Source organism: Dendrobates tinctorius, unplaced genomic scaffold (genome assembly GCF_039654945.1).
Source record: "Dendrobates tinctorius isolate UK_male_01 unplaced genomic scaffold, ASM3965494v1 ptg000060l, whole genome shotgun sequence".
In the NCBI taxonomy this organism is placed as follows: domain Eukaryota; kingdom Metazoa; phylum Chordata; class Amphibia; order Anura; family Dendrobatidae; genus Dendrobates; species Dendrobates tinctorius.
In genome coordinates this window covers 65,284,213-65,296,595 of record NW_027361728.1, presented here as the reverse complement: position 1 = coordinate 65,296,595, position 12,383 = coordinate 65,284,213, and the positions used below count along the sequence as shown (strand labels likewise).

The window sequence follows — 12,383 nt, the reverse complement described above, 5'->3', positions numbered from 1 at the left end:
CACTTGCATCAAAGTTTTTATCCTCTTAATATACTGCAGTCATCATATTATATAGCACTGTGCACTTACAATTGCTCATTTTTCCTTTCTACCAGCCAATTATTCTCTTTTCCATTAGGTCTGTGACGTCACAAGATTAAAAACTGACTAGCTGAATGCTTCTAAGCTCTATGTAGAAGCAGGAGGTCTCTTTTCCCTGCATGAGTCATCACTGGAAAGTCCCTGGCAGTGGGGAGAAGCAAAGCAGCTGGGTCAGGAGGTGAAGAGGGGAATGATTCATGCATGGAAAAGAGACTTCCTGTTTCTGCTTAGAGCTTAGAAGGATTCAGCTAAATGAAGGATGTTATTCAAAAGTACACCTTGTCCTGCAAAAAAACAGGCCGTATAGGGATATGTTGAATGAAAAATAAAAAAAGTTATGACTCTTAGGCTTTGTGCACACGCTGCGGTTTTTGCTGCGGATCCGCTGCAGTTCTGCAGACAGTGTACAGTAGCATGTAAGTCTATGTGATTTACAATCTGCTGTGCACATGCTGCGGATTTTTAACTGCGGAAAAGCTGCGGTTTTGAATCCGCAGAAAGAAATGACATGTCACTTCTTTTCTGCGGATTCTGCTGCGGTTTACCATCTCCTCCATTGTAGAGGTGATAAACCGCAGGGGAAAACCGCAGGACAATCCGCAGGTCATTTTACCTGTGGTTCCGCAGATACAAATCCGCAGACCAATCCGCAGCGTGTGCACATAGCCTTAGGCTACGTGTGCCCACGAGTAGGAACAGCTGCGTTTTGGACTCTGAAAATTTGCGCTGCATTCTACATTAGAAGCACAGTGGATGGGATTTATAGAAATCCCATGCCCACTGTGCTTCTATTTAACCCTGTGTAAACTCACCTGCAGCAAGGGTTTACGAGCCACAGCATGCCAATCTCTGTAGCGGAGACGCTAATCTTTGCTGCAGATTTTGACCAATTGAATGTCATCACATGCTGTGAATCCACATGTACTGACAAACAAGTGTGGCAATTAGAACGCAACCTTTTGAAACCAGCGAAGATACGCTGTGACCAAAACATTGCTATTTGTGATCAGGGGATGTAGCCTTAGAAGTAGGGGAGAGAAAAAAAAATAATGGAAAAAATTGCCCGGTCATGAATAGGTTAATAGAATAAAAATTTTGATGGGAGTGCTTCTTTAATGAGTCCTCTAGTTGTGGTTTCAGTAGCTCCAGCAGCAATGTTATGTCAGATGGATCACGCAATGCCCTCTCTCTCCACTTTCACCAATGTAACATTCCACACCACCTAGGGACACGCAAGGTCAGCTTGGTACAGTTTTACAGACACCCCCTGTCTACATGGGCTCAGGTAGGCACGGGAGTTAGAGGATGTGGCGCCACATTCGCTTACAACCCTGACAGACTGAGAGGCCCCTTTCACTAGCACCAGTGAAAGAGAGTGCTGCCAGTCCGGTAGGACTGCCACCAGTTCCTCGCTAGATATAAGCCCAGTCTGTTAACAGGATTACATCGGGCCAAAAACCAGCCCCAGTGGCATGGAAAGTTAAACCGAGAAATAGAGGTGTGGATTCATGGATTGATATAAAAGAGCAGCCTAAGGTTAAACTATATATTTAAAAGCCTTGAGGGCACACTAGTCAATACACTATATACACAATGGTTATACATATACAATGGTCAGATGCAAATACAGATAGTGGCAGGACAAAAGATATAAACAGATGGATCATGTCAATAACTGGGCAATGTTCAATTATGTGTGTGCTGGGCCGCTTGGGGCATGGGCTGCCAGCTGGCTGGTCCTTTACAGCACATTACTTGACACGGTCCCCACTGTCGAAGTGGACCGCATGCATAACAGAGAGCCCACATGGCCTTACACTAGCCTTTATCGCCTTTGGGTTACTACCCTCCTCCCCTCCGCAGCTAAAAACACCAAAACCTACGTTGGATCATAATTCCTTAATAGACAGTCCTAGTGAGGCGGTTTTGGCACCATCGGATCAGGCCGGGCCCCTACTACGCGTTAAGACCAAACACAGCTTTGCTATCTGGTTTCTACTAGCTGTTCTATGCATCTCTATACCCCTGGGTGTTAGAACGGGTAGAGACCCAAGCAGGCGTTAGCCCTGTTCTGGGGATCTAGGAAATATACCCAATGTACGGCTAGGACATATAGTATCTCCATAACTCCTTATGGAATTATGTTTCTGGAATGTTCTAGAAGGTGTCAAGCTTTGTTCTGCTCTGAGCTGGTCAAGGTGTGAGATCTGTCATTCACAGCATTTGAGCTTAGCCCCCCCCTGCTGAGCTAGGGGACAGCTTTCTCAAGCAGCTGCACACTGAATGGAGGTTTTAATCCCAAGCCAGATATAATTTCATGTCAATCATGTGTATCTAATCTCCAGTATTCTTCACAGTTTCTAACACTATGGATTCAGTCAAATGTAAAGATTTTAAAATGTTCTCCCCCTTGATAAGAACCATAAAATGTAGCACCAAATGAAATAACCCATATCTCTGGAACCCAAAGGTGGAATTAAAAAATATAAAAAGCTGAATGATCATGGGAGTAGTGGGAATACAAGAAGTGACAAGTCCTTTTTAGTTTATTTTTATTCAAAGTTTTATGCAACAAGACAAAAAAACTCATCCACAGTACAATGAATACAGACGTTACATTTAGAGTTTGGAAGTGTTTGAGGTAAATACTTGTATCTTTTTCAGAGGTTTTGGAGACAGTGATTGTTATATCTATGACATGTTTTGTTGCTTTTTACATTGCTGAAAAAATTCCCTTGGCATCAGGCCTTGGGGTGAGGCCGCCAACGCAGAGAGCGCATGTCAGACAGACACTGCAGGGCTATTATGTGCCTGTCTGTAGATGAGATGGATTATGTTCGCTCAAGAAGTAGATGTAGCAAAATAAATAAATATCAAGAATGACCCTACCCTACCCTGTCAATGAAAAACATTGATTCTCTTTATCAGTGGACACAGAAGATATTTCTATGAATGATATGTAGACCTCTGGCAAATCAAATTAGTGTGAGTGGGGAAGAAATGATAAGACAGATAATTTCTCACTACTAACTTGTCTGCTCCTTCCAGGTATGAAATAAGAGTAACTTGGATATCACTGGGGTACGCAATTTTAGTTGACTTAAACCCGACACTTGTTTTTGACTAAATTTTGGCTTTTGATTTCACGAAGTAACTCCAGTTTTTCTCTATCACAACAACTTTTTAAAGAAGCACCCCCATCAGTTTTTAATATATTGCAATCATATTACATAGCACTGTGTACTTAGGCTGTGTGCACACGCTGCGGATTTTGCTGCGGTTCCGCAGCGGTTTTGGCCGCTGCGGACCCGCAGCAGTTTTTGCTGCGGTGTACAGTACAATGATTCCCTATGGGAATCAAAAACCGCAGTGCAGACGGTGCGGAATTTTCCGCGCGGATTATCTGCGGTTTTCAATCCGCAGAAAGAATTGACATGTCAATTCTTTCTGCGGATTCTCCTGCGGTTTGCCATCTCCTCCATTGAGGAGATGAAAAACCGCAGGGCAAAACCGCAGAGCAATCCGCAGGTAAAACCGCAGGTCTTTTGACCTGCGGTTTCACCTGCGGATTGTACAAAATCCGCGCGGATGAATCCGCACCTTTTCCGCAGCGTGTGCACACAGCCTTACAATTGCTCATTTTGCCTTTCTACCCAGCTAATTCTTCTCTGCATTTATCATTCCCTTCTTCACCTCCTGACCCAGCTGCTCTCTCCTCCCCCTGCCACTGACTTTTGCAGTGACTGAAGAATCAAAACAGTCAAAAATTAACCTCCTGTTTCTACATAGAGATTAGAAGGATTCAGATAGTCAGTTTTGAATTACGTGACGTCATAGACCTAATGGAAAAGAGAAGAATAAGCTAGTGGGGCGTGGGAGAGGAACTTAGTAGGTGGGTCAGGAGTTGAAGAGGGGGATGACGCCATCAGGGACAAGAAACTTCCTGTTTCTACATAGAATAGAGAAAAGAGATTAACTAACTGGGTAGAAAGGCAAAATGAGCAATTGTAAGTGCAGAGTGCTGTATAATACATGTAAGGAAGTGGACAAGAGAGTAGAATACGCTGGAAGTTACTGCCTCAAGGGGTTAATGGTGTTGCAGCCCCTGTGGCCTTTCAGAAAAGGTGTGTATACACAGACAGACATGTGACTCTTAGATTGCACACGAGTGGACTTCCTCTCATGTGACTTATGAAGGTCATTGTTTGCACCAGAAATTTTTAGGGGCTCCATAGCAAAACAGGTGAATACATTCGTACATGATCATTTGTATTTATTTGATCCCATAACTTTAATTTATGCCTATATTTTTCTCACTTCCCTAAGCCAACTTTAGACTATTTAGTGCTGATACATCGCACACAAATTGGATTACGAAAATATTTACACACAGGTTGTAATGTAACAAAATAGGTAAAAAGCTAGGAGGGTGAATACTTTTACAAGCCACTATATCTGTTCAGTCTTGCGCTATATGTGCCTAGTCTTGTTCTATATTGAATGAAGCCTGCACTGGTCATATACAGTAATATAGCAGATCACACCTAGTGGCAATCCATTAAAACTAACTGAAGGAGTAGGACCACACAGGCATCTATCTACAGCGGCCAACATTTGCCTTCCAAAGTAATGTTTACTAAAGGGGAAAACATTATCTAAACTGCCTAAATATCGTTCCCTTATGATAACTATTACAGCTGTGATCCCGAACCCATTATGGACAATAACAAGGTTTGCTGTTGTTACAATGGGAACAGTTTGTCTGGTAAACAATGTGTCTAAAGTGGCAAAATAATCGAGATAAGAATGTTCATAAATGACATTGTGATACCAGCCAAAATATGCACTGAATACTAAACTGGCACTAAAAGATCCATGTTCTTCATAGTGATCCAAAAGTAAACAAAAATGAATAAATCGCAATGGAAAGTACCTTTTAATTTAAGGAATCATTGATCTGATCACAAAGGTGTTGTGTTAGTGGGTAATACATGCAAGCAGAAACTAACCTGGAACATCTGCCGGACTTTCCTGCGAGGCAAATTCACATTGAGCTTATGCATGAGCTGGTAGATTTCTTCTATATTCAGCAATCCATCTCCATTCTTGTCGGCTTCTTCAAATGTCTGTTTTACCCATGTATGAATCCATTAAGGAAGTGATAGAAGCTAGAAAGAAGACAAGAACATACCCTACGGCAGTCTGCACAATAACTGCACACATGCTCATGTCCTACAAGAAGATTCTCGGAGAATTCTCAGGTCACTGGCACTTCAGACCCATAAAGGTATACTTTATGGGCAAGTATAGGATGTTGGGGTACTGGAAGAATAGCTTTGGTTTTGGAAATGGATAAAGGGTTATTCCAATCTCCAAGATCCTATCCCAATATATTGTACGTCTAATAATAATAACAAATACCTCCAATTAGAAATGTAGTACAGTTCTTCTGATTCACCTTGTCACTTAAAGGGAATCTGTCACCCCATTTTTCGACTATCTGCTGCCGGCACCGCCATCAGGGGCTTATCTACAGTATTCTGTAATGCTGTAAATAAGCCCCCGATGTAACCTGAAAGATAAGAAAAACAAGTTATATTATACTCACCCAGGGGCAGTCCAGGTCCGGTTTTGGTCCAATGGGTGTAGCGGTCAGGTCCCTCCCATCTTCTAACGGTGACGTCCTCTTCTTTGCTTCCTGTCGTGACACCAGCGCAGGCGCACTATGCTCTGCCCTGTTGAGGGCAGAGCAGAGTACTGCAGTGCGCAGGTGCCGGACCAGGTCAGAGAGGTCTGGTGCCTGCGCACTGCAGTATTCTGCTCTGCCCTCAACAGGGTAGGTAAAGTACCCCTGCACCAGAGCCGCTATGGGAAGCAAAAAAAAGGACATCACCGCTACAAGATGGGAGGCGCCGAACCGCGACACCCTTCGGACCAAGACCGTACCGCCCCCCCAGTGAGTATAATATAACTCATTTTTCTTATCTTTCAGGTTACATCGGGGGCTTATCTACAGCATTACACAATACTGTAGATAAGCCACGTGATGGCGGTGCCGGCAGCTGATAGTCGAAAAATGGGGTGACAGATTCCCTTTAACCCAAGTGAAAGGCATTGCAGTAGATTAGGTATCCTTGGTTATGACCACCAATATAGAGACAGTTAGTTATTAGTAGTCGTTATCACGGATATCTAAGCTACTGCAATGCCCTGTACATTGGGTAAGCAACATAGCGAATCAGAAGAACTATACTACATTTCTTATTGAAGTATTTGCTCATATTCTTATTTTACCTACTACATACTGGCATAGAAATACCCCTTTAAACCTAAGAAGTCTACACTTACCCAAACAAATTCTCAAGATTTTAGTAATAAAATTATAGCAGCTGTGGAGGTCAGATTAAACCCAAATATACAGGCGTAAAATGATCTGGTATAATAAACTTTTATAATACTCAAAACTTGTAAGATTTTAATTCATCATCCGGGTGTTCCCTGGTCACATCTTCTTTATGAATGGTCATTTTCTGTTTTTCTCATTCATTTTTTCCTCCTCCTCATCTACGAGCCATAACTTTTTTTTTTCTCATGTTTTCGAAGGAGAGCGTCTTTTTTTGGTAATTTGGATTTGTAAAGCATAACATTCATCACACCATATAATGTACTGTAATAGTATTAAAAATATTCCAAGTGGGCTGAGAAGGTGAAACAATGAACGCTGTAAAAACAAAAATCTTGTTTTCAAGGTTTGTTTTTCTGTGGGGGAAAATGGCCTGGCAATATTCTACTTCAGGTGAGTATAATTTTGGTGATACCAAAGCTAAGAGGGTCATTTTACATATACTTTAGTGGTTAAAAAAAAGATAGCAGAATTTATTTATTTATTTTTTTTCTTTTTAAAAACGGTTTGTGTTACCATTCTTTGAGACTCAAAACTTTATTATTTTTCCAACGATGGACTTGCGTGAGGGCTTGTTTTTCATGCACCGAGCTATAGTTTTGCGTTGCAATAGGGTTTTATCCGGGTTTAAAACAAAAAGTAAAGCAAAGCATGTGGTCACCTTCAAGGGTTGGGATCGCTGGAGAAATTGGCTGCTGCTGATCCCCAGATGGAGATAACACGTGCAACTGGAGAAAGCGGAGATGAACCTGCGCTGCCAAAAATGCAGGAAGCAGTGGAAAAACCGAGAAGGTATCAAATGCGGTTTTTATTCATCTGTCAAAACGTTTCGAAGCACACCTGCTCCTTCATCAGAACAAACCACAGATATGGGCTTCGAAAAGCGCTGACAAATAAAAACCACGTTGATACCTTCACGTTCTGACTGAAAAGAGATTATCTAAGACTTTTTTCGCTATGGTGCCAAGGACATACTGGAAGTTTGTTGCCAACTTCTTGCCTGATCTGCCTGTGACTATATCATCTGGTTTCATTGACTACACATCGACAGAGCATGTGGGACAAGGCTGTCAATCATGACGTCCGGTTGACAGCTGAAGAGAAGGAGCTGCTGTCGATGTGACGTCACAGAAAGCAGGAGAACAGCGAGCAGTACCTAGTCACTCGGAGTCAAGAGCGATCACTGCCGGGCAAAACATGCAGGTAGCTAGTAAGCCAAAAGCATGGATAACTACTTTAGAAAGTACAATGATACCAAATAGGTATTTTTTTATACCATTATAGGTATTATTTTTTTTACATTTTTTTTTTTTTTTTTTTTTATTAATTTTGAATTAGGCTTTTAAAAGATTTTTTTAAACTTTCTATAAAGAAAAAAAAAAAAAAAATTGTTAGTCTTCCTAAGGGGACTAGATTGATTGCTTGCTCTACATACCACAACACTACAGCCTTAAAGTATGTAGGAATAGTAATGACCTCCTATGAACTCAAGCCATTAACTTGAAATGAGATGGCTGCGATGGGGGCCATCAGCAGACCCCTGCCTGACATTTACACTGAAAGACTACCGTATCTTGAAAGAGTGTTCTAACAACACTCATTCCATAATAATTTTGCAGCGTAAACTCTGTCTATTACCTGATGAACAAACAAAATGCTGATTCATTGGATAAAATGATTTTTACGCAGGCTTCAGTGTGCATCGCTTAGTGCGGTATGACTGTTCTTAAGTGACCAATGACAGGCAGCCGCTGGTCGGTCCATGTTAATACAGTGAGGAAAAAAAAGTATTTAGTCAGCCACCAATTGTGCAAGTTCTCCCACTTAAAAAGATGAGAGAGGCCTGTAATTGACATCATAGGTAGACCACATCTATGAGAGTCAAAATGAGAAAATAAAATCAAGAAAATCACCTTGTCTGATTTGGCAAGATTTTGCAAACTATGGTGGAAAACAAGTATTTGGTCACCTAAAAACATGCAAGATTTCTGGCTCTCACAGACCAGTAACTCCTCTGTCCTCCACTCATTACCTGTAGTAATGGCACCTGTTTGAACTTGTTATCAGTATAAAAGACACTTGTCCACAATCTCAAACAGTCACACTCCAAACTCCACTATGGTGAAGACCAAAGAGCTGTCGAATGACACCAGAAACAAAATTGTAGCCCTGCACCAGGCTGGGAAGACTGAATCTGCAACAGGCAAGAAGCTTGGTGTGATGAAATCAACTGTGGGAGCAATAATAAGAAAATGGAAAACATACAAAACCACTGATAATCTCCCTCGATCTGAGGCTCCACGCAAGATATCACCCTGTGGAGTCAAAATGATCACAAGAACGGTGAGCAAAATCCCAGAACCACACGGGGGAACCTAGTGAATGACCTGCATAGAGCTGGGACCACCGTAACAAAGGCTACCATCAGTAACACACTACGCCACCAGGGACTCAGATCCTGCAGTGCTGGACATGTCCCCCTACTCAAGCCAGTACATGTCTGGGACTGTCTGAAGTTTGCTAGAGAGCATTTGGATTATCCAGAAGAGTAATGGGAGAATGTCATATGGTCTGATGAAACCAAAGTAGAACTGTTTGGTAGAAACAAAACTCGTCGTGTTTGGAAGAAACAGAATGCTGAGTTGCATCCAAAGAACACCATGCCTACTGTGAAGCATGGGGGTGGCAACATCATGCTTTGGGGCTGTTACTCTGCAAAAAGACCAGGATGACTGATCCATGTACAAGAAAGAATGAATGGGGCCATGTATCGTGAGATTTTGAGTGCAAACCTGCTTCCATCAGCAAGGGCATTGCAGATAAAACATCTTTCGGCATGATAATGATCCCAAGCACACTGCCAGGGAAACAAAGGAGTGACTTCGTAAGAAGCATATGAAGGTCCTAGAGTGGCTTAGCCAGTCTACAGATCTCAAAACCATAGAAAACCATTGAAGAGATTTGAAAGTCCGTGTTGCCCAGCGACAGGCCCAAAACATCATTGCTCTAAAGTTGCTCTAGAGGAGATCAGCATGGAGGAATGGGCCAGCATACCACCACCAATGTTTGTCAACCTTGTGAAGACTTACAGAAAACGTTTGACCTCTGTCATTGCCAACAAAGGATATATATAAAAAACTGAGATGAACTTTTGTGAATGACCAAATACTTATTTTCCACCATAATTTGCAAAATAAATCTTGCCAAATCAGACAAGGTGATTTTCTGGATTTGTTTTCTCATTTTGACTCTCATAGTTGTGGTCTACCTATGATGTCAATTACAGGCCTCTCTCATCTTTTTAAGTGGGAGAACTTGCACAATTGGTGGCTGACTAAATACTTTTTTTTCACCAGTGTATATAGAAGCCAAAGGGGTCCAGGCACTCGCGCACTGATGATGAGTGCCAGGACCTCTTTGAATTCTATACATTGCATTTCTCAGAATCTGAAAAAGGAAGCTTTAAATGCCGAGCGATCCAACCGCGGCTGTTAACCCGATAAATGTCGCTGTCAAACTCTGACAGTGGCATTTAGCTCGCACTTCCGGCCACCATGCCGGAAATCCCGCCCAATGGTGACCCGTCACATAATCGCGGGTCACCAATGGGTTGGCATGACAACCAGAGGTCTCCAGGAGACCTCTATGGTTGTCACTGCTGGATTGCTATGAGCACCGCCCGGTGGTCGGCAATCATAGCAAGTCAGTAATTCTGCTACATACAGGCGATCTGATCATATTTTTGGTCGCAGCAACATTGCATTAAAATGCAATATCAGGCGATCAACAGATCGAATCTGCACCAAAATGGTATTATTAAAAACGTCAGCTTGGCATGCAAAAAATTAGTCTGAACCCCGTCTGAGATCACGAAAAATGGAGACGCAACACTGAGATCCATTGACAATATGGAAAGGAGTCTGCTGCTCACTGAGCAGACGCTCAATGGGATAAACGTGGGGGAGGATGCTAGGTTGGAGCTGCAGGACAGTGAAGCAGCTAGCTGGGAGACAGATAGAAGGCGGGGTAGAGGGAAGAGTGCCAGGGAGGCTAGTCCTGATCTGGCACACCCCAATAAGTTTGCTAAGTTGGCAGACCGCATATCAAATGTAAGGGTTGAGGGTCACTTGGGTAATAGTGATCACAAATTAATACGTTTTCATGTATCCTTTAATAAGATGTGTAGTAGAGGGGTTACAAGGACACTAAACTTCAGGAAAGCAAATTTCCAACGGATGAGAGATGATCTTGGTGCAATTAACTGGGACGATATCCTGAGACAGAAAAATACACAAAGAAAATGGGAGATGTTTATTAGCATCCTGAATAGGACCTGTGCACAATATATACCATATGGGAATAAACATGCTAGAAATAGGAGGAAACCACTATGGCTAAATAGAGCTGTAAGGGGCGCAATAAGAGATAAAAATAAAGCATTTAGAGAATTAAAGCAAGTGGGTAGTGATGAGGCATTAAATAAATACAGAAGATTAAATAAATTCTGTAAAAAGCAAATCAAGGCAGCAAAGATTGAGACAGAGAGACTCATTGCCAGAGAAAGTAAAAATAATCCCAAAATATTCTTTAACTACATAAATAATAAGAAACTTGCAAAAATTGGCAGTGTATTAAATCCTTATTTTCCCTACTGTACGTTTTAAGGTATGGTTTGAGTTTTGGAATTGTTTTTTATTCTTCTTCTTGATTTTTCTTTGTCAACTTTGCTTATTCACATGTTTACGCAGATTCATGAAATTAAACATTTTCCAAATGTCGCATTTTTTTGGCACATCTGACTCCAGTCTTTGCCTGGAATTATGTTTCTTTGGCAGTTTTGAATTTGGTATATTTTTAGAAAGAAGTACAACTTTTTAAAGACTTTAAGACCTTTGGCTCTAAAAAGTTGTAATAAAAAAGTGGTTACAGACAAAAACTAAAGAGCATTTTGGATTTTGAACCAAATTCATGAACTGCGTGATCCATTTTGAAAGAATTAGTGTCAAAAAACTGTCAGTGCATGCAAGACAGCAAAATAAAAAGTGACTGAAAAATTGCAAATAATGAACTGGGGCCTTTTTTTTTTTTTATTACCAAAAAAGTGTCTTTAGCCTTCATCATATCTAAAAGCTTCATCAAATGAGCAGAAATAAAAATATTAGCACTAGATTAAAGGTAAAAAGCAAAAAGGATCGGGCGCGATCTTCTCCAATCTGAACCTACCGTTGTCTCCACTATTGAAGCTAAAACATTCTACTGTCTCCAGTAAAGCCTGATACATGTTTAATCAACGAAGCCGCCTCCACTGAATTAATAGCATTTATGAGTCCACTGGGAGAATTCTAAAATGCCTGGCATGCAAATATCAGCAAACACTTTAATATACATTCCAACGGATTTTATCTGTGTCGAGTCTGTCGACCACGAGCGTCTGGTTCCCTGACGTTTATCTTTTTCTATTTTTGCATTTTAAAGGAAGTTTAATGTGTCCCAGTAGAGAAGCACAGTTCCTGAGTTTCCAGGAGTATTTAGTGAGGCCATCTCTGTATGAGGCTAAACAGTAGCTACCAATCTCTATGAATGCAGAGAGAGCAGAATATTCCACAATGTTCAAAATCAGAGTAAGCAACAACAAGCCAGACATAAAAGATTTCAGATTTAGAAAGTGATGCAATCTCCACCCCTCTGTGCGTCCGTTGTACCAGTATTGCACTGTACCGGCACAATAGCAGCCGTCTTCCACCCCGGTCTCCCTCAGCCTATTCCTCTGAGGCTCTTGTCAACTTTCACTGCCAGCTGGAGCATCGATGGGCTCGTTCACAAAGCAGCCTTCCAGCTGCTCACGTTATTCTCACATGTTATTCTACAGTATATTATTTATTATGTATTACAATATAAG

The 12,383-nt window shown here is 41.5% G+C and overlaps 1 protein-coding gene across 4 annotated transcripts in view; it reads right to left on the bottom strand.

The window, feature by feature from the left end:
• PLCH1 (phospholipase C eta 1) overlaps positions 1-12,383 on the bottom strand; it is a 370,702-nt gene that overhangs the window by 124,690 nt on the left and 233,629 nt on the right. For 3 of the 4 annotated variants that reach the window (XM_073579019.1, XM_073579020.1, XM_073579022.1), the window contains exon 1: positions 5,091-5,238. In XM_073579019.1, coding sequence (XP_073435120.1) covers positions 5,091-5,144 — 54 coding nt within the window. In that variant the 5' untranslated portion in view covers positions 5,145-5,238. Of the gene's footprint in view, positions 1-5,090; positions 5,239-12,383 lie in introns of those variants that run through there. The other variant, XM_073579023.1, reaches the window with a different exon arrangement.